At 42.0% G+C, this 23306-nt stretch overlaps 1 protein-coding gene across 4 annotated transcripts in view; it reads left to right on the forward strand.

Moving 5' to 3' along the window:
• PIGX (phosphatidylinositol glycan anchor biosynthesis class X) overlaps positions 1-23306 on the forward strand; it is a 223039-nt gene that overhangs the window by 114665 nt on the left and 85068 nt on the right. For all 4 annotated transcript variants that reach the window (XM_069213605.1, XM_069213603.1, XM_069213601.1 and 1 more), the window contains one exon: positions 17105-17246. In XM_069213605.1, the coding sequence (XP_069069706.1) occupies positions 17105-17246 (142 nt within the window). The remainder of the gene's footprint in view (positions 1-17104; positions 17247-23306) is intronic.

Raw genomic sequence — 23306 nt, forward strand, 5'->3', positions numbered from 1 at the left:
ATTAGTCTCACCCTTCGCAGTTTTCCCCAGTCGCATTGTCCCAGTTATAATTTTTATCTTAAATTTGTTCTCTGGCTGCTCAAAGAACAGTTGTCCACCACTTGCTTGAGCACATTCGTTTAGCATCTGACATCTGGGTCTGACCACAGTTTAAACATCAGTGGAAGCAGAAGGTAGAACTTTGTTGTGTTTCACTTGTATATGCCCATTATAAAGAAATAATGTCATTATCTAATAATCTAAGTGTGTGTGCAAAGTGTCATTGTCATCTGTTGCAAAAATCCGAACTACAACATGTCTGGTTTTGGCTTTTAAACACTCTTGAATGTCCAAGTTAATGTTTAGTTAAGCATTCTCTTGCAGCTCCTAGAGATCAGTAGACTTGAAGATGATGCCATACCATCCATGAGCGGAGGCCAGAGTGCAATCCAAGCTGCAATCTCTGTGTCTTCCCACCTTCGATGAGGCAGAAGAAGTTGGTCTCACCAAGGCTGTTCACCAGTTTCCCTCTTAGAATTTCCATACGGATTGCAAATTCCCACACATCTGTTAAAAAGCGACAGATGCTTGCCTCACCTGTACAGGACTCCCCCTCTAACCCCTCTCAGACTACAGGCAACTCAGTTGACTCTCGTGTTACACTCTTTAACCCAGATGCAACTCCAGCTCTCCCTGCATTTCCGTATGTAGAGGGAAACCCCTTGTGAGGCTGACTTCTTCCCTATTGAGTAATTTCCCTCCCACAGCAGCCCATATGTCATTCCTCTACATGATGGATAAGCTGCTAGGATTGTCAAACAGCCACATAGGTGGCAAATGGAGAGATTGGATGGGGGTGAGTGGCAAGGACCAATCCTATCATCTGGAAGGCTCAATTTCTCCAAAAACAATGCTCTTTGCTGGGGATATTTCTTAATTGGGAGACACATTAAACAGCATATGTGCCCATTAGGGACAGCTTCCCAAGTTGATAAATAGACTAAAGCCTTTTAGAACACTGAAAAATGTCTTCAGGTCTTGGTGAAGTTGCACCAGGAACATCTACAGATGTGGAGGGAGGAGGCTGCAAGGTATCATGCTTTAGTCCTGCATATGATACAGGCCCTTTCTCACATGGGCCTTTCTCAGGCTACAGGGTCAAGACATGCCAGCAGTCAACTGGGGATCACAACCACCATCATAACCCTTACCACACACAATCAATACCAGCAATCCCCCACATATTCACCTTCTCCCACTCCACCATCAGATCATCAACACAATGTAGGCCTACTATTATATAGCCAGGCATCTGAATGACACCTTGCCCCGTGAGAGAAAATAGCAACCACCACCCCCTTGAACAATTCACACAAATCACCGATCAGTGCTCCCACAACACACTCCATCCTTAATATTGACCCATCCCACCACTGAAAATGTATGGATGATTTGTTCTGCAAATAATAAATAGTCTCACCTTCCTTCCACCTGAGTCTATCATTTGTTCCTGGCCACTGAAGATGGGTGCATGTAAATAATGCAATAATAGGGCCACATGAAAATGGTATCCTGAACATGTTTAATAAAAAAAAAAGATGATTTGCAGTTACAATGTTCCTGTGTGCCAACATATGATGCAACAAACTTAAATAGAGGAAAAATGTTAAAAAATAATTATTAACATGGCAGTCATTCGAATACACATTTTAGTGGACAGCGTAAAATAAAGATAATAGGAACATGAAAAGATGCATTAAACATTAGACATAATTGAACCAAAAAGTATAGTGTGTGGTTTGTAGGAGCCTATTGTGCAGTGGGTAAAGCATGTGGTACTGTGTGTGGGGCTGGGAGGATACCCCTTGCACATTTTCTGCTTTCAGCATTGTCTAGCAAAGGAGGTTCTCCCACTGTTTTCAGCACCCTCGTTTGTACATGTAAACACCCACAGCACTGCAGCCATTGTGTCCACATGGGATTACTCAGCTTTATGTCTAATCCTCATGAGGTTATTTCCTGATGGCACACTTAACAGTGACCTCCAATTTTCCTGGGAGAAGCTGGGGTCAAATCTTCTCTATCCTCAGCCGTTTGTGCAACTTTTGCAACAAAATGAACAGCAGGATTGGGGAGGATTGTGTGGTGTCTTAGACGGCTCAGGAGTGGCCTACTTCCTGTACCTGTATGTTATATCTTGTCTGTCTTAGTTGGTGAAAAACTCTGTCAGACTAAGGAGGAGGGGATATCTACTACATGGGAAAATACATATGTAGCTGATTAAGGGAGACAACCTCTGAGGTTCTAAAAGTCTCAGTGATGGTACCTGACAATACATTAGAATGTGAAATATGATATGATTTTGGATACAGAAGTAGATGAATGTGAACATTAAGATTTGTAGATACACACCTACATGTGCTATGAGTCATTCTCTCCCTCTCCACACTGATGTGGAGAAATGATGTATGTAATTGTAAGGTGGTATATTTGGATGAATAAGAACAATATATTGTGGATGCCATCTGCAGCTACACATGCCATTGAATATATATATATATATATATATATATATATATATATATAGAGAGAGAGAGAGATATAGATATGTTCGATGGCATGTGTAGCTACATATACACATGCTATGCATTATTCCGCCATCTGATGTTGGGCTCGGAGTGTTACAAGTTGATTTTCTTCAAAGAAGTCTTTTCGGAGTCACAGGATCGAGTGACTCCTCCTCTCGGTCATACGGCGCATGGGCATTGACTCCATTATTAGATTGTTTTCTTTCCGCTGTCGGGTTCGGACGTGTTTCCTCTCGCTCCGAGATTTCAAATCGGAAACTTTAGAAAACTCCCTTAATCGTCGGTATTGTTTATATCACGTTTCCACCTAGCCTCAAACCGATGGTACTGTCGTAAACTAGATTTTGCCCTTCTGGGCGTGTGCGCCCGACTCGGGCCTGTTTGTGCCTACCGCGTCAAAGCCGGATGGACCAGACTCTATCTCGATTTTGTCCTCGGTTCCACGCTAAATTTCCCTGCCCCGATTAACACCTTGTTTGTAATCTGCGTCTTTCTCCCGATCACAAAGAAGAAGATTGTGAGGCCTGTCGATTGTTTCAATCCAAGAAGAACCTGCATGATCGGAGAGCCCGAAGATTGGAAATGGTGTCAAAAAGTACAGAACATCTCGACATCATGGAGGAAGAACAGGCGCATCCGAGACACCGACTCCGAACAAGAATCGGAAGAGGATAGGCCTATCACTGCTGGACAGCACGTGAGTATGTCTGCCCCTACGCCCACATATAAAAATCAGTCGAAGGCCTTGGGTACACCACTGCCAGACAGCCATGGTTCAACCTGAAAAAAGACTCTTGTCGACGACCTTCGGGTTCGGCGCTGAAAAAGGACACTCCTCCGTCAACATTGGGGTTGAGTAAATCTGTAAAGAGTTCTGCCTCGGACTCGAGTAAGTGTCCTCACTCCTCGAAGTCGAAGCCTCGATGGCCTGCTTCGGAGCTGAAACAACCAACTCCCTTTTCGGGACCGAAAAAGCTTCCATCTTCGGAACCAAAAAAATCTTCCCATTCAGAAGAGCAAGGACTTTCGAGCCACCTCAAACAGAGTTCGAAATCACTGCATGAACAATCCTATAGACCTTCTGATGAGGACACTGAGATTCAGCTTATCCTGGAGGTTATGGATGAGAGACAATCCAGGATTCACATCCACAAAGAGACTGGCAGAATAGTTACTGCACCTCCTCTGCAAACCGAAAGGAAGCTGTCCTTTGAGGAACAATTAGACACTGCTCAACCACCAGCAAAAATGTATAAACAGAAGGAGAAGCCAGCACCTGCCCCTACTTCTCCCACCCGTTCACCACAGCTTTCCTTTTCACCTCCACCCACTTGCCCACCACCTTTACCTTCACCAACGCATTTGCAGTATTGACATGGTGATACAGTGGATCCTTGGGATCTATACGACCCAGATCTTATTCCTGACATAACCCTGACTTATACCCCTCCAAGCCTTCCCCACCAAAGGACACTACTGCATACACGCAGGTTGTTTCCAGGGCAGCTGCTTACCATGGGGTACTTATGCACACTTAACCCCTATAAGAGGATTTCCTGTTTAACACTCTATCCTCCACCCACTCTAGATATCAGTGCCTCCCTATGTTACCTGGTATGGTTAAACATGCAGATCAAATTTTTAGTGAGCCAGTCAAAGCTAGAGTAATTACTCTGCGTATTGAAATAAAATACAAACCTGCTCCTAAAGCCCCTGATTATATCACACACTAAATTCCTCCAGACTCATTTGTAGTGAGTGCGGCAAGAAAGAGGGCTAATAGCCAATCATCAGGGGTTGCTCCTCCCCCTGATAAGGAGAGTAGGAAATTTGATGCTGCTGGCAAGAGAGTGGCCACACCGGCGGCCAACCAATGGAGAATTGCAAATTCGCAAGCCCTGCTAGCGAGATATGATAGAGCCCACTGGGACGAGATGCAAGAACTCCTACAGCACCTCCCAGAGGAACATCAGAAAATGGCACAGCAGATTGTAGAGGAGGGTCAGGCTATTAGCAATAATCAGATACGGTCTGCCCTTGATGCTGCAGATACAGCAGCCAGAAGTGTCAATACTGCCATTACTATAAGACGACATGCATGGCTACGTTCTTCTGGTTTTAAACCAGAAATCCAGCAAGAAGTACTCAAGATGCCTTTTGATAAAAAACACTTGTTTGGCCCTGAAGTCGATACAGCCATAGAAAAACTGAGGAAAGACTCAGACACTGCCAAAGCAATAGGAGCATTATACACAACCGTATAGAGGCTCCTTTCACAGGCAACAGTTTGGAGGAGGATTCAAGCCACAATCCACTGAGGCTTCTATCTCCCAGGCAAAGCAAGGACAACAGCAGCAGCAATACCATAGAGGGAGATTTAGAGGGTCTTACAGAGGCCAATATTTTAGAAACAGAGGAAAGATCCAAACCTCAAAACAAGTCACTACACCTTCTAAACAGTGACTTATTTACCCATCCCTCAATCTCACACCTCTCCAGTGGGGATAAGACTGCAGCAATTCCACTCCCATTGGCAAAACATCACCACAGACCATTGGGTGTTGTCAGTTATCCGCAATGGCAATTGCCTTGAATTGATTTCTGCCCCTCCAAACATTCCTCCACGTTACCAGAGGTTGTCCCCAGAACACAATGTTGTATTACAACAAGAAGTGCAATCGCTGCTACAAAAACAAGCAATAGAATTGATCCCACATTCTCAACAAGGAACAGGAGTATACTCACTATACTTCCTTATTCCGAAAAAAGATGGCACTCTCAGGCCCATCCTAGACCTCAGATCTCTAAATCTATATATCCTGTCAGAACACTTTCACATGATAACTCTGCAGGTCATCATTCCCCTACTACAAAAACAAGATTGCATGACTGCATTAGACCTCAAAGATGCGTATTTCCATATACCCATCCATCCAGCTCACAGAAAATACCTCAGGTTTGTCATAGCAGGAAAATATTATCAGTTCAAAGTTGTACCATTCGGCATTACAACAGCTGCAAGACTATCCACAAAATGTCAAGTGGTAGTAGCAGTCTACCTAAGAGGTCAACACATACATGATTTCCATATCTAGACGATTGGCTAATAAAATCAAGCAATTTTATAAAATACCAACAACACACTCAATTCGTGAGACCTTAAAAACACTACGGTTCACTCTCAACTACCAAAAATCTCATATTCAGCCAGCCCGCACAGGTACAACCTTACTTAGGTGCTATTTTAAATATGCAAAGAGCCCTAGCATATGCAAATACACAAAGGATACAATCTTTCCAAAATCTCATACCACAAATACAGCTAAATCAACAATACACAGTAAGATTTATCATGAGAATCCTAGGAATGATGGCATCCTGCATAGCAATAGTACCACTTGCACGACTCAACATGAGGACACTACAACAGTGCCTCTTACAACAATGGTCTCAAGCACAGGGTCAATTGCAAGATCTAATGTTTGTGGACTGCCAAATGCACAAGTCCCTTCGGTGGTGGAATCTCAGCAATTTAATAAAGGGGCGGTCATTTCAAGACCCGGTGCCTCAGACCACAATAACAACAGATGCATCAATGATAGGTTGGGGAGCTCATCTCAACAGCCTTACCATTCAAGAGGAGTGGGATTCGAAACAAAGAAATTTTCACGTAAACCATTTAGAATTATCAGCTGTGTTGCTTGCCCTAAAAGCGTTTCAACCCCTTCTCAAACACAAGATTGTTCTGATAAAAACAGACAATATGACGACCATGTATTACACTAAAAAACAAGGCGGGACACATTTGTCTCATCTGTCCCTTTTAGCCCAGACAATATGGAAATGGGCAATCCACAATCACATTAATCTATTAGCAGAATACATTACAGGAATACCCCATCAGCTGGCAGATCTCCTAAGCAGGACCCACCAACAGACACACGCATGGGAGATTCACTTTCTGGTACTTCAAAAGTACTTTCAAAAGTGGGGAACACCAGAAATAGACTTATGTACAAGAAGCGTAAATGCAAAATGCCAAAACTTTGCATCCAGACACACACATCCTCTATCCAGAGGCAATGCTCTATGGATCAACTGGTCAGTGATATTTGCTTACGCTCTTCCCCCTCTCCCACTACTTCCCTTTTGTCAGACATCTTTCACCATGATACTCATAGCCCGATGTGGGCACGACAACATTGGTACACCACACTTCTAGACCTGTCGGTAGTACCTCACTCCAAACATCCAAACAGACCGGATTTGTTAACACAAAACAAAGGTCAAATCAGGCATCCAAACCCCAGTGCTCTCAACTTAGTGATTTGGCTCCTGAAGTCATAGAATTTGGATACCTAAAACTTCCATTAGAATGCATGGAAGTGCTCAAGCAGGCACGTAAACCTACCACTAGACAATGTTATGCTAACAAATGGAAAAGATTTGTTTACTACTATCAGTCTAGAAATACTGATCCACTTACAGCATCAATACAAGATATTGTATGCTATCTACTTCATTTGCAGAAATCAAATCTAGCTTTCTCATCCATTAAAATCCATTTTACTGTAATATCAGCATACTTGCAGATTATTCAACACACCTCTCTATTCAGAGTTCCAGTTATGAAAGCCTTCATCAAAGGATTACACCGTATTATTCCACCTAGAACGCCACCTCTTCCTACTTGGAATCTAAATATCGTACTCACCAGACTCCTGAGCCCACCTTTTGAACCCATGCATTCTTGTGAGTTTCAATTTTTGACATGAAAGGTCACTTTCCTAGTAGCTATTACTTCATTGCGAAGAGTTAGTGAAATACAAACATTCACTCTTGAGGAACCTTTTTTCCGATTGCCCACACATAAAGTTGTACTTAGAACAAATCCCAAATTTCTGCCAAAAGTGGTATCACCTTTTCACATAAACCAAACAGTGGAATTGCCAGTCTTCTTTCCACAGCCAGACTCAGATGCAGAAAGAGCCCTTCATACTCTTGACCTCAAAAGAGCTCTAGTGTACTATATAGAGAGAACTAAAGAATTTAGGAAAAGAAAATAACTTTTTGTTGCTTTTCAACAACCACATAAAGGCAATCCTATTTCTAAACAAGGATTAGCAAGATGGATTGTTAAATGCATACAAACCTGTTACATTAAGGCAAAAAGACAACTTTTGATCACACCTAGAGCACATTCTACTAGAAAAAAAGGTGCATCTATGGCATTCTTAGGAAACATACCAATGACAGACATATTTAAAGCTGTCACATGGTCTACTACTTATACATTTACTAAACAATATTGTGTAGATGTATTTTCAAAGCAACAGGCCAATGTTGGCAAAGCTGTCTTAGGAACATTATTTCAAACAACGTCAACTCCTACAGGCTAGCCACTGCAATGTTTGGGGAGAGTAACTGCTTTTCTAGTCTATGCATAGCATGTGTAACTGCAGCTACACATGCCATTGAATGGAAAATGTCACTTACCCAGTGTACATCTGTTCGTGGCATGTGGTGTTGCAGTTTCACATGCACCCTACCTCCTCCCCGGAAGCCTGTAGTCGTTGCAGTTTTATTATTTGTACATATGTAGATACATTTATATTTGCATAGACATCTATTTTTACTTACTAATTTCATACAACATTTATATTCTTACACTCTATCACTCCTTGCTACACCCTTTTGCGGGAAAACAATCTAATAATGGAGTCAATGCCCATCCACAGTATGTCCGAGAGGAGGAGTCAAACGATCCTGTGACTCTGTAAATACTTCTTCCTTCGAAGAAAAACAACTTGTAACACTCTGAGCCCAACACCAGATGGCGGAATGATGCATAACATGTGAATCTGCAGCACTACATACTGAGAATTGCGTTTTTGGATGTGACATCATGGTAATGCAACAGTGGTCAGTGGTGACTCATGGTGATTTTTAGAATGTTCTATGTGAACAGTGTCATATTTCTCTATTTATCATTGACACTGTCCAACCACAGGTATGCAACAATCAAGCTAGCAGCTTAGGTTAAATGAGGCCACCAATTGGTCTTGCACCTGCAGACCCATACTCCTGTCTTTGTCCACACCAGAAACCTAGATTGGGCTGTAGTTAGGTGGGAGGGTCCACAGATAAGCCTTGTCACACAGAAGTATTTTGCACTGGCTACAGTTAACTTGCATACAAGTTCTTGGGATGATTGAAGCAATATCACAGCTGCACACACCTCCATTGATGGTCAGGTTATCAGAAGCGAAGCTTGAAGATGCTGAAAGTGTGCTCAATAGGCTCACTTACATGCATGCGCTATGTTTTACTTTTATTGAGGGGTGAAGTTGGAAATCAGAAGAGGTTGGGGAGATGGGGAGAGCGGGTATACTCTGAATCACCTGCAAAAAATGTTTGCGGTGGCTACCTGTAAATGTAGCCGACATTATATACATGCATGCACAGTGTTAATTTTATGAGAGTATATTGTGATGTGAACTTAAGAATAACTAAGCTTGTGATGCCATTCTCTAAAATTATCTAGTTGCAATATGTCACTAAAATCCCCAGTAAAGAAATGACTTTAGGGAGTTGACTGTTGGAGAATGTAGCTTTCATACGCACACCCAATTAAATTCAGTTATTATTAAAATTTAGATATATCATGAGATACACGTCATTAACACAGAATGACACAATGAATACACTTGAAAAAGCTTTTGAAAAATTAAAAAATTCACAAACAAACCATTTCAATCTGTGGGTTAGCAATAAAGTACAAGGCATCAGTCAACAAACATACCCCATATTTCAAGAATGATTGTCCCCAAAACGATGACAGTTAAAATGCAAACGAGGACAGACAAGACATGGGCAAGATCGTGGGGAGAAACCATACAAAGATCACATCTTTCCTCCCTCTTTAAACCTTTCCTAGCACCAATGACCATCTTTAATGGTAAAATGTTCATCCTCAGCAAGGGTATAAAACGGCGTACTCTGTGCTTTAAATTCCAGGTTGGATAAGGTTGCGGATGTTCCTCAGTACAAGTAGAAACAACAAAATCCAGCTTCTTACTCCTCAAGCAGTGTCAATCACTAGCCAGATAAGTGCTCCTAATATTTTGTTTCAAATAAGTTTTCAATTGAAAATAAGATGTTTCCTGTAGATCCAACATATGGATTTGGAAGTGCCTAAATGCATATTGTGTGCACACCCAGAAGGGGCAGTGTACACATCAGTTTGCACATAATTGACACAGCCGCTGGCATTAAAATTGCTTGCAAATTGGTGTAGTGCCAGCAGTGTTGATTCTATAAATAGTGTTTCTTATGTCGGGGTGGCTGGAGTACCACAAGGGTGTAATTGTTAGCAACTAATACCATGCACAAGTGGTTAATGGCATAAAATTCCCCTGCTAATCATATGCTTTCCACTAGTGACTGTGGCATGCTGATAAACGGGTGGACTTGGCTAGCGACACATTTCTTTGATCTCCCTGTGAGATGCCCACTGTTTCCCCACTGACTTTCTGAAAGAGCCAGGACCTGAGGTGCAGCCAGTATTTTAATGTTCAAGGATTGCCTGCGAGCGGACTAAAGGTGAAGTTAGCTCCTTTTCCTATTCTGCAATCGTGTGAGTATTCACGTCTGGTGAAATGCAGTACATAGCAATAACTGCTTCATTGAACATGCTTTTCCTCTGCTCGTATAGCATCTCTTTGTTCCTAAAGTAATTGTTCCTCAAAATGAGGTGCAAGGCAACAGACACATTCACTGGTATGGTGAAAAAATGGTTTTGGCTTGCTTTTGTGGGCTGATTGGTATTGCAGTGAATTTCCCTTGGTGGATTCATAAGTGTTGTGTCCCCTCCCCTATTGGTTTAGCGGTTTGTTGAATATGAATAAAGCTTTGCTGCTGTATGTGTTGTCTACTAATCCTAGCAATGTCTACTGTTATCTGCCTGTGTTTACATGTTTAAAGAAATAAAAGCAAAAATAAAAGAATTAAAACAAATATAAAATATTTTTTGACAAAGAAACATATTTTTCATTTTTTCCCTAGTTTTCTCGTACTAATAGTTTTATTTTCTGCCTCCCTTTATTTATATGGGCCTGTGTGATATATTCCAAGGCATGCCTGGAGTAGCTTTGAGCCCATATGGTCATTAGGACTACGGTGCAGATGTTGGTGTAACCTTGGTGAATAGCAACTGGCTTACTATTGTGTGTGTGTTTTTGCATTTGATTGTGCCTCCCTGTGACCCTCCTTGATTGTACTTTATCTCCACCCATTTAGGAGATTATACTCCAGATTTTTTGTCACTCCCATTGTCCATCTCAGCCTTTTCTATAAAATGCATAACCTTTTGTGGAGAGTTCTCCGTGCTCATGGCAGAGCAGTTCGGTGGCTAATGATCCATCACTGTGCTTGGTGCATTAGAGAAAGGGAAGGCAAGAGTGATTTCTGATCAGAGGTTCGTGACTAGAACTTGGGAGTAATACTTGTAAACAAGTACAACCTGAATCCTGTTGTTAGGCCCCTATATCTTACTGCAGGTTCCTCACACACTGCCTCCTCTCTTTCTGAAGTGGTGTTCTAATAGTATTCCAAGGTGTCTGTTACATGCTGATGTGCTATAATTCAGATTATCTCAGCTTTAGTAAAGGAAAGTCTAGATTTTATTAAAGACACAGAGGCAAGTATTATGCTTCCTTTTCTTGCTTTAATTTAAATAGCAACCAAGATATTAAAACATACACTACATTTCCCATGAACCCATGGAAGAAAAAGTCATAAATGAAGTCACAAAGGAACAACCAACAAGCAACAAGTCCTCTTTTCTTGCGAGAGCATGTCAAGGGAAACGAAACAATGGAAAAATAGCAAATACGATAGAAACCACCAGTAACGGAGTAAAAAAAGTCTTCATCGAAGCCTAATACTGAAGGAGAAAAGATGTTCAGCTGTTCAAAAGGATGGCAGGAGGATAGAGGACGACAACCAAGCAGAGTCGAAGATGCAGGGAGATCTTGTGGGATGAACTTGGTAGAAGGGCGGACATCCTTATGATGAATTAGATGGTGCAGGGGGAACTGGCACTGAAAAACAAAATACGGAGGGTTATAAAGAAGCCGTGGGATAATACTTGCCTCCATGTCTTTAATAAAATGTAGACTTTCCTTTACTAAAGTTAGGAAAATCTGAATTTTATTACAAGACCTGAGGCTCCTATTATGCTTGTTTAAAGCACATTAATAACAGAATCAACAACATTTAAAATTGGTTTACAATAAAAAGTTCTAAAAGTGGAAACAAAAGACCAGTCTGCCGATCTCAGAATGTTCTCCACTCTAGCACCCGCCCAGAAGGCCTTAGAAGCCATTGCTCCCCAGGAGGAATGTGCTCCAAAAGAACTAGTTTCAATACCCGCCAGGGACATAATCCATCTAACCCAGTGGGCAAGGGTAGAAGGAGATACAGGTTTAAAAGGTTTCAAGAAGGAAATTAACAATTCGAGAGAGGAGGACGTTCTTAAAACTGCAGTTTTTGCAATATATACTTCTACACAATTTCCAACACAGAGTTTAGGATGTGAAGGAAAGTAATGATAATGTACCATGGACAGGTTTGGTTTTGTTCTTCTATGAATTTTGAAAGACACTCCAGTAGGAGAAAATTGTACTGAGGATACATCTAGAGCGCCAGAGATACGTTTCAATGAAACTAAACATAGCAATGTTGTTAGTTTTGCGGAAAGGTATTTAAGAGTAAGAAATTAATTATCCTGCCAGGAAATTAACAAATTCAAAATTAAATTAACATCCCACAAATGAATATATTTTGGTGTAGGAGGATTAGCAAATCTTACTCCATTCAAAAGACGTCATATCAAAGGGTGTTCATCAACAGGTTTTCCATCCACTTGAATATTTTTCGCAGAAATAGCAGATCTATAAGTGTTTACTGTTCTGTATGCCTTACCTTGAAAAGCTAAAGAGGCTAAAACATTAGTAATTAAACTTACATCAGCTGAAAAGGGATCTGAGTTCCTGTCCATAAACCAGATACACCAGACCAGCCAGGCAGACTTATAAGCTTTTGTCGTCCCTGGAGCCCAAGAGTGGCGGATGTACTGGGCAGCTTCTTCCGCAATTCCAGGGGATCTCCAGGCTGTCCCGAAATTTTCCATGCAACTAAAGCAAGTGAATGATTGAGAATCATATTGTGAGGAAGACCCTCCGGGTTGAGAAAAAGACTGGAAAAGGTTGGAATTAAAACTGGGAAATTGGTTAACAATCGTAGAACAGAAGGGAACCAAGGCTGGGTTTGCCTAAAGGGAGTTACTAGTACTAGGAAAGCTTGTTGTCGGCGTACTTGAGCTAAGACACTGGCTATCATCAGGAAAGGCATAATTGAGGTGAAGATACCAGTCTTGGAGAAAAGCATCCGTTGCTAGAGCTTGAGGATCCGGTCTCCAGCTGTAAAACTTGGGAAGGTGAGAATTCAAACAAGGGGCGAACAAATTCACTGACATGACGCCGAATTTCAAAGAAAGACTGTTGAATACTGAAGGACGAAGATGCCAGTTGCTGGTGTCTTTTAGATGTCTGGAGCACCAGTCTGCTATGGTGTTCAGTTTTCGTGGAAGATTTTGGGCTCGGACCAACAGTTTCTGAAGGAGGCAGAATTCCCAAAAACTTTTGGCTAGGTCCGCTAAAGGTTTTGACTTCATTCCTCCAAGATGATTGTTGTATTTTACCGCAGAGATATTGTCCATCTTTAGAAGAATGGAACAACTTACCTTGTCTTTTGCAAAAGTCTGCAGTGCAAAGGAGTCTGCAAGCATCTCTAAACAATTGATGTGCAGTGAAGACTCCTTCTCTGACCATATGCCTCCAGTTGAGATGTTGCCACACCTTGCCCCCCAACCTATCCGACTTGCATCGGATTCTAATACTATATCTGGGGCTGTAGAGAAAATCGCTCTTCCGTTCCAGGCGTCCAAGTGATCTAGCCACCATTGGGGTCCTGCTGGTGACTCCTGGACTAAATGGATTATGTCTGAATAGAGAAGACCCCTGTGAAGATGTTGAATCTTCAGTCTTTGAAGGGCTCTGTAATTTAAGGGACCCGGAAAGATAGCCTGTATAGAAGAGGCTAAAATACCTACAATCCTTGCTAGGGATCGGAGAGAAAGAATTGAAAGATTGAGAACTTGCCGAAGTTCATGTTTTATTTGATTGACTTTTTGTTGAGGGAGAGATAAAGAGGCTGTTTTTATGTCTATGAGCAATCCCAGAAATTCAGAGGACAAAGCCGCAAGCGTGAGGGATCTCTGGTGAGGCACGTCTCCTCAAAAGATGGTGAGCGCAGAGAGGCGAACGCTCGAGAAGAGCATTCGCTTCAGAAGTAACAGAAGGATTGAAGCGCTTGTGCGTCTAACGGACAGCACATTCATTAGATAAAGAGTATAAAGAAGTACATGCAAAAACATTAACACAATCAATAAATAAATAATTATTAAAGCGTGCACATGAAATATAGAAACTTATCTTGACTGCGAGCAGCAAGAAAAGAGGGCTTGTTGCTCACAGATAAGGCATTTATCGCATATGGGCTCTCCCTATTGGTTGTTCCTTTGTGACTTCATTTATGACTTTTTCTTCCATGGGTTCATGGGAAATGTAGTTTATGTTTTAATATCTTGGCTGCTATTTAAATTAAAGCAAGAAAAGGAAACATAATAGGAGTCTTCGGTCTTGTAATAAAATCTGCTGCCACTAAGCTTGTTCAGCTTCTCTCCACACGCCTTGGCTAGGCATGAAGAAGGTATGAAGAAGGTAAACGCAGCCCAGTATATAAACTGATGTCTATTCTGGGCAGATGGGGCTGCAAATGAAGTCACGTTGTACCACCTGGTGCCGCTGAAGAGCTACTACTAGTAGAAACATGTATCTGTATCTAGTGTAGTACCTGGAGATATTCATAAGGGGATGAATCGGCAAGAAGTTATAGTACCAACCAGAAATGCATTACCTTAGGTAAGTAACTTTTTCTTTACCATTGTTGACTCACCAGACGTTTAAACCCATGGCACCTATAACATTACATTCTGACTTTGGTGCTACTCGATTAGCTGAAATGAGAACATGAGCAACACAGCTATATGTACACATACATTTACAAGACTCTATTCTTATTGTGCAGCGTTTCATAATGCTCAAGGAGAGTAGGTGAAACCATATCGAAAACAATAGTCCGAAACACTATAACACAAATGCTCTTAAAGATTCTTATTTCTGCTTCATTCACAGCATGGTAATCTGTACAAATTCTGATTTGTAATCAGTGTAATCACTTTCATTTGTTTTGATGCCATACAGTCACACGTGTCCCACCCCACTTCTGCCAGGGGTAAAATTTAGTAAAGTTGGTAGGCCAACAAATCTGGGCCGTCTTTCAGTGTTATTGGTGTCTAATAAAAGGACTCATTTTCATCTTGTTGGTATCCACAAGATATATTTATTATTGTTGTTATTTTGATGATTTTTGCATGTAACAGAAACCGGAAGGAGGTGTTAATCATGCAGGTCTCCCCTCGAAAAGGCATCATCCGCTTAACCTTATAGATTTATTGGAGCGAACCTTTCAAAAGTGCCTCCTGTGTCTGTAGTACCCCTTAGTGTTTCTAAAACTTCTATGTTAAGAAAGTTTGTAGGAAGTAATAAACAAGGAAAATCAGTGTTTTTGGTGCTCCGATTGTATACGACTGACCAATCAGGACACTGTTAGTTTAGCAGCGCTTTCTCTCCAGTAGTAGAAAAGTTGCAGCAGAGGCACCCATGTTGGATTCTTACAATTCTCTATCCGTGCATATACTAGGCTTACCTGAAAGCTGCAGAATTCAAGACGTTTGGAAGGGGCTGGTGGGGCATTCCCTGCATGGCGAACCACCTTGATGAAGATAGTCGCACTAGACAAGGACAAGGACTGTCTTAACAATGAGTATGACACCCACGTTAAAGGTATTTTCAAATATTGAAGAAGGCCACCAATAGCTAAATGAGGGACCAGATGCAATGGGCAAAACACAATTCTGTTGATGCCCTTCAAGAATTGTGATAATTCAACCCACAACACTTCTGCTTTATTTTCTCTCAAGGATTTGATAGATCGCCTCCATCATAAGTGCTGACAGTACTTGAGGTGTACTCCAGATAATCCCCAGTTTTTACAAGATTGATAATCCCAATCACTGACACAGGAAGGAGTGATTTAGAACTCGCTTGGTATATCCCAGCTGTATGCTGCACTGTGGCCCATTTGCTGGAAAGCATGTACAGATAGTCTTTGAAGTTTGTACTTACTCTTTCTTCATTCACCATCCTGTCAGTGAGGCCATAGCTAATTGAGGCCAAATGTTTATGGGACAAAGCAGCAGAGACATTAGTTTCTGGATTATCAAAAAAATTACCTAACGGTAACGTTTGTGTACAAGTTACTCCTAACTGATCCGAAGTTAGAAAAATAAATGGATACCTGATCCCTTAATCTTGTTTTTTTTTTGATCGGCTTTTGCCTCCCTGCTGATAAAATCGTCAAACAAATCATAACACCTTGACTCCACTTCTCACAGAGCCTGGTAAACGTCGGTGACAGATTAACCACCCACCTCACAACCCCTTTATTATAAGCTAGCTCCACTCGCCCCCACTTCTGCAGCCAGCACAAGTTTCAAACATGATTAGCTCTGAGAGCTGCTTGAAATGTTAAAATCTGGGATCTTGTGATCAACCCAACTTCCAAAGAATGGATCTTGGCCAAAAGAAAAACCGTATTCAGCGGAATCTAGTCCACCTGAAAATATTGCCCCCCTTCTAAATAGCTACAACTTCCGGGAATGTAGACTGGCCTTTTCCTTTTTAAAGACATTGGATGCCCCTGCATTGTGGCAAATGATGGCTGTCTTTATTTGGCATTGTCTAAAGCTGAGGGAAAGTTTGTAGCTTTGACCCTTGGATACAAAGGATGTATGCCAATTGAACTTTTATTGGTTTTATTGTTTGGAGTTGTAATGAATGTGTTTTATTTAATACTATATGATTATGTCAGGTCATAAGTTTCCTATGTGGGGGGAGCTTTGTGCCTGGCCATTTTAATGTGTGGTATCTGCGATGAGTGTGTTATGACCTATTTAATTGGCTATGATATAATTAATTCTTCTGTTATTTTAAAATTTCATGGTTTTTGCACTTTTATGCTACAGAAACGCAGCGAATAAAGTTTTTTATTGGAAATTGAGTGCTGATTCACTTGGTGGACACAGGCAACATGTGCTTTGCTAAGCAAACGCTAGTACTTTTCCCACCTCTTTCCTTACCAGTAACTGTTACTTGCATGTTTTGACCAAATAGATGCTCTTGTCCCTTGATAGGATTTTGAGGGTCATCTCCCTGACAGAAGAGTGTTGTTGACTCACACACATTAATATTAAGTGAAATACCCTTCCACTCACTGCTGCTATTTTCTTTTAGAGATCTAGTTTCTCGAGTGAAATTCATTGGATTATCTGAGCACGTGGACAACTGCAAAGTTATGTTTCAGGAGAAGGTTCCCTCTGGATTGTACGTGGACCCCTATCAGCTGTCATCTCTGCAGGAGCACAACATTACTGAGGTATGGACAGCTAGAAATAATGTTTATGGACTGCAGGCTAGTTGATGACCAGAGACCCACAGTACCAAAACGTAATGCTTGATATGGGCTTGCAGATTTGCAGTGTGTTGTTAAAGACTTGAACTATGATATAAACCCTTTGTCATTTGGCTTGTAATCCTCTTTCCTTGTCACAAGGAAGCAATCTTTCACCTCTGCGAGTAACCTCTTGTACTTAGGCAATTATGTTTACAATGTTATTTCCATATATAAATCGCACAGAAGCTTTGAAAGCCTCATTGTCATATAACATAAGGGTTGTGACTTAAAATGCAAGTCTGTATAAGAGTAATGGCCTGATTTAGATCTTAGCGGAGGGAATAATCCATCACAAACGTGACGGATATTCTGTCTTCCATATTACGATCCCAATAGGAGATAATGGGATCGTAATATGGTAGACGGTATATCCGTCACGTTTGTGACAAAGTATTTTGTTCCACCAAGCACTAAATTGGGCCCTAAATCAGGAGGAGAGGACCCTCAGAATACAATTAATGACATCTCTTTTGAAAAGAGACAACTTTGCAGTTTGTTTCTGAAAATTACTTACTTGTGAACTACCCAAAGAGAAAAAAATAGCGAGTTCTGTACAGCTTAAACTATTCAAAGATCTAGAAGGAACACACTGCACCAATTTTTTTCCTAGAGAAAGGTGTGCCCCCTCTTGTGACATTCTCGGTAGTAGGCAGTACAGAGTGTTTTCCATTAAGTGTGTAACGCTACGAGAAGCAAGTGGAGTGATTCAGTGCCTGGCTCCACAGTACTCCCCACGAGTGCATTGTCTTGCCTCAGTAGTCGGAAAATTAGAATGAGATACTGTGACATACCTATGTGTATCAGTTGGAAACATTATGGGTTAACAATACAAAGTTTTCCTTTAAATTGGTACTTTAAGGATATGCAAAATGAGGGGAAAAGTAGCAGAAAACTACAAGTGGAAATATTCTGACTTCATCCGTACTGTGACATGAGGCTCCAGGATGGCATCTGGACAAAAAAGACCACTGTTGTAGACCTAGGAAGCAGTAGTCAGACAAACAAATTGGGCAGACGAAAGGGATGGTTGTCATAAGTTTATATGAGAATCAATCACCAGTACCTTGTTCTTTGCAGACCTATCATTATGATTCCAGTGACATCTCCATCAAGATGTTAAATATGTATTTCCTCCTTTGTATAATCCACTCATCACCATGAGTTGCAGTGTTGTCTAAATGTATCTTATAATTAATTCATACCCACAAAAACACCCACACTTCTAGAGATGCTCACTCACTCATAACATCCAATGAACATTCACCTAGATGACTCACTCTTTATCAAATACATCTATTAAATTGTGTCTGTCTCCTACCCAAAACTGAGAAAACAATTAAATGTAATTTTTATATTTTCGAAATGGTCCCATCTCAGATTATTTTTCCTTTTCCTTTTGTTAGTAAACTAAAAGTAACCTTAAAACAAGCATAACTGACAAAAGTGAGGAGAGGAGTTGTGGCCTATGAGCCAGAGCTGCCAACTCCTGCCGTGGCTCAAAATGCTGTGGATCTGGTCAAGTGACCCAATCTCCTCGTGCCTTACCAAAAATCTGACTTTTTATAATGTAATCTGGTGCTCATGTAAGCGTCCAATGCCCTGGGCCAAGTTTGCGCTCTGTAAACCTGCAAAAATGTAAAAAAACAAAACAAAAAAAAAACGCAAATTCCTTCTACTTATTGGGAGATGGTCTATGCATTCTATCAGAGTAATTTAGGGAATCCCTTTAATGTGTGCCCTTCTCTGATAAATGCAGCACACCGTGACATGGATTTTGAAAATGTGATATTTATATTTGTTATCTATTGAGGCACTTTGGATATCTGCAAATCAGATTTATAAAACAGCACATGACATGAGAAGAAAGGAAATGTTATTTGGTCCCAAACGAGGAGGTGCACTGAGCATAGAATAGGCAGCTTCCCAGAAGGGAAGACTCAACCACCAAAAAAGGCAAACTCCCTCAGACAGTGAGAAATGAAGGCCTAGGCTGAGGACGAAGAGAGATCAAGCCAAAAGAAGGTACACCCAGACGTGGTGCCAGCAAGCACTGGTGGCCAAAAGACAGAAGAGGAGCAAAATCATTCAGGTCTGTACAACAGTGAGTGAAGTGAAGGTAGTTTATGGCTATGTGTAAACAAGGACTACTGCAAATGGTACAGTGCTAGGCAGGCCACAGAAAGGTGCCCAGGGAATGCAAAACTACCCATATCAGTGAAAAATGAGGAGGGTAGAATAAGAGTGTTACATGAAAACCAGTGCATAACCAGGCACCGAACAGCAACAGAATATCACCAGTTCTGTAGGTAACCATCCAGCAGCAGACCATGGCCAAGACTCATACCTGAAACTTAAGGGGACAGAGGGGGTTTTGAGCAGAAACCATACAAAGTGTAATGCTTATCACAGAGTTCTTACTATAGAGTGCCAATAAATGTTTCCTAGGTCTTTTAACTGAAGAATAATCAAAGGATCAACCAACAATGCTGTATAGGAACCCAAGAAAACCCAAGAAAAATCAATGACCATGGAACCGTCCTTCCCCAACATTGAAATATTTTGTTCCATACTAACCTATTAGGTAAAAACAAGATAATACCAAGAGCTTCCATTCTGAAGGAGTGTCAAAAGTAGAAACCGACAGTCCAAGATCAGTGGGAAAGCATAGCCTGACATACAACATACACAGAACAGCAAGGTCTGTAATGTAAAGAAGAGGGCAGAATAATGGAAATGTCTGTGCTGGTCACAGAAGAAACAGTAAATAATTAAACTCATGTGCCCATCATGCCGACAGCCAAACCCGGAATACACAAGTCACTCAATATGTGAGCAATTTAAAGGCAGCAGAAAGTCCACTGAAGTCTGCATTGGCGAAGAATGCAGCAGAGCAATCAGTGTTGCAGATATGACAAATGGGGTAGTCACTACTGAAATAGCTTGGTCAAGATATGTATAGTTTGATACAAGATTCACAACAATTTGCATGATGTAACACCACAGTCACAGACCATCCATACTTTTGAACAGAGAAAATCTAACAGGGCAACAATGTGTAAAAGCTAAAATGTATGAAGACTACTTCATAAATGAAAGTCCACAAAGAACAAGTATCCTGAAACATTTAACCACCTGTGTAACTTCAGAGTTCAAGATTGAACAACACACAGTGATATCACCAATAACAAAATATATATACATATCAATAAGATGTTGACAACTGACCAAAAGGTGTAGATACAACGAATGGCCATGTCTGCACACATCACCTTTAGGCAGACTCACAAAACTTTACTATTTTGTTAGAATGGGGCGCCGAGAGAAGGACCACTGTTTGCATCTTGTTACAGCGCTAAGAAGTTGTTATGGTGTATCATGTGCTGCTAACAACTATATCATATTGAATCACTGGGAATGTCACACATCATCAAACCAAAGCCTGGCAGCACATGAAGGAACAGCCCAACTAGGGAACAGGGTCCAAAACAACAGGATCCCCCACCCATCATTGTGATCTAAAGAGGGCATTAACCATCAGTAGTGCAATAGGGACAGTGGGATCAGGCCTAGGGGTGGTATGGGACCCCTGGTGTTCACATTTGCTGTTATTCACTACCCAATCAGAACACTTGGAATGCTTAGTGGCAGGAATGTGGTGGATTCCCACTGACTCCAGAACTTTCCCTCACTGAAATATGAGGAAAATGCATAATTATAGCCAAAGTTTGACATTTGCAGGGCCTACTGGATAAACAAATATAGAGGGATCCATGTATGTCACAACACTCTGGATTCAACTGGGCCTCTGTGTCTGAATTGCCCCGGGTGCATAAGGCTCAAATAGTGCAGCCATTCACCATGGCAAGCGAGACAAAACATGTCAAAAACGTACCCAAAAGAAACATAATGTTTGATGGCATGTGTGGCTGTAGATACACATGCTCTGCATACTTCTATCATCTAGTGTTGGGTCCGGAGTGGTGCAAGTTGTTTCTCTTCGAAGAACTGATCTGAGTAACGGGATAAAGTGACTCCTTTTCTCTGTGATAGTGCAAATGGGCAACAACTCCTTTGTTCGAATGTTTTCTCTCAACCATTGGGTTTGGGCTTGTGTGTCGGCGCTCCGTCTTTCGATTCGCTCTGGTTCAAAATCTTTCCTCCATCTTATGCTCTTTTGACGGTATTGCTTGCACTCGTGCTTTTCCACCTTAGCCGTCGATTCAAATCGTCAGTCTGGCCAGCTACCTCGTGCCCTCACCCAACTCATGCTTACCTTACCATGCGGCACCGACGAATATGTCAACCGAATGGAACGGACTCCAGTCCATTTCTGCCCTTGGTGCCATACTAAATATCCCCACACCAATCAACATCTGGTGTATAGCCTCTCTCCTTTCATCAAGAGGCTACCTGTGACGCCTGCAGATTATTCCAAATGAAGCAGACACTTCGAACCCGAAGGGCATGTTGAATGGAAATGGCACACAAGACTCCAGACAACACCCCGGACATCATTGGGGAGGAACACGCACAGGAGGAATCTGCTCAGGAAGAGGAGGCTCTTTCCATCCAGGACTTCTCCTACTCCGACATTCAGTCGGACTTGAGAGTCACTTAATCATCTCTGCACAACCTGTGAGTACCCTAACCCCTCCTGCCCACCCCAAGACTCTTAGGAGGCCCATTCTAGAGGTCACTGGTCCGCCACTACCACCAGGCAATGGTCAGAACCGAATACTGCTTTTACTGTCCGCCTTCCGGCTCGCCACTGGAAATATCAGCCAAGACCAAACCATCACCTTTGGCTTCTACCTCCTTCACATCGAACCGAGAGGTCATCTCCATCTCGATCCGAGCCTCGGCTCTGAGGCTACAACCTCCACTTTGGTGCTGACAAAATCGCACCGACTGAAATCTCCGGTGAAGAAACACACAGAGCCAAAATCATAAGACCACAAAGACTCCAGTCAGTCTTCTGCTACCCCTTCTCCCGTGGAGCCTATATTGGAGACCATGGACGCTCATCGGCGCCGCCTCCAAATTCTACACCCCCTTCTTCCCCTCCTCCTCCCTCCCTTTCTCATTCTCTCGCCTCACCTACACAAGAAGATTACACTCCTCAGGAATCCCCTTTATTTATTGGGGGAGATTTGGGTGGGCCACAACGTGACCTAGATGCCTGGGACACTTATGATCCTGACCCCATCCCCTCTAAAGACCCAGACCTCTACCCCGCACGCCCCTCACCACCAGAGGACACTACTTCCTACGAACAAGTAGTGGCACAAGCAGCTGCATTCCGTAATGTAGAATTACATAAGTACCCTGTTGAGCAGGAAGTCCTCTTTGATACACTTACCTGTACACACAGCGATATTCAGTTCCTCCCAGTGCTCCCTGGCCTGTTTCGTCACACTGACGACATTTTTAAGGAACCTTTCTGCTCTAGGGTTTTCACCTTCAGATTTGACAAGAAATATGAACCAGCTCCCTCTGACCCAATATGTATTTGATCAATATATATATGATTTTGTGCTATGCCAACAGAGCACTGAAACGTGGCAACAGTCAGGCCATTGGTGACTCCCTTCATCCCGAGAAGGAGAGTAAGAAAATTGATGCTGCAAGTAAAAGAATTGCTGCGCAAGCAGCCAATCTTTGGCGTATTGCCAACTCACAAGTATTGTTGGCCAGATATGACCAGTCTCAATAGGAGGAAATGGAGGAGCTCCTCCTCCAGTTCCTTTCAGATGTGCACCGGAAAAGAGAGCACCAACTAGTTACCGGGGGCAAACAACTTTGAACAACTCAATTTGTTGTGCCCTGGATGCCAGGGCTGCACATGGCATGAATACCAGTGTCCTCTTCTGTAGACACACTCTGCTCAACTGCTCCAGTTTCAAACCAGAGGATCAGCAAGTGATCCTTAACATGCCCTTTGACAAGGGGCACCTTTTTGGGCCTCAAGTGGACACTACCCTT

The sequence above is a fragment of the Pleurodeles waltl genome, chromosome 11 (assembly GCF_031143425.1).
Source record: "Pleurodeles waltl isolate 20211129_DDA chromosome 11, aPleWal1.hap1.20221129, whole genome shotgun sequence".
NCBI lineage: Eukaryota > Metazoa > Chordata > Amphibia > Caudata > Salamandridae > Pleurodeles > Pleurodeles waltl.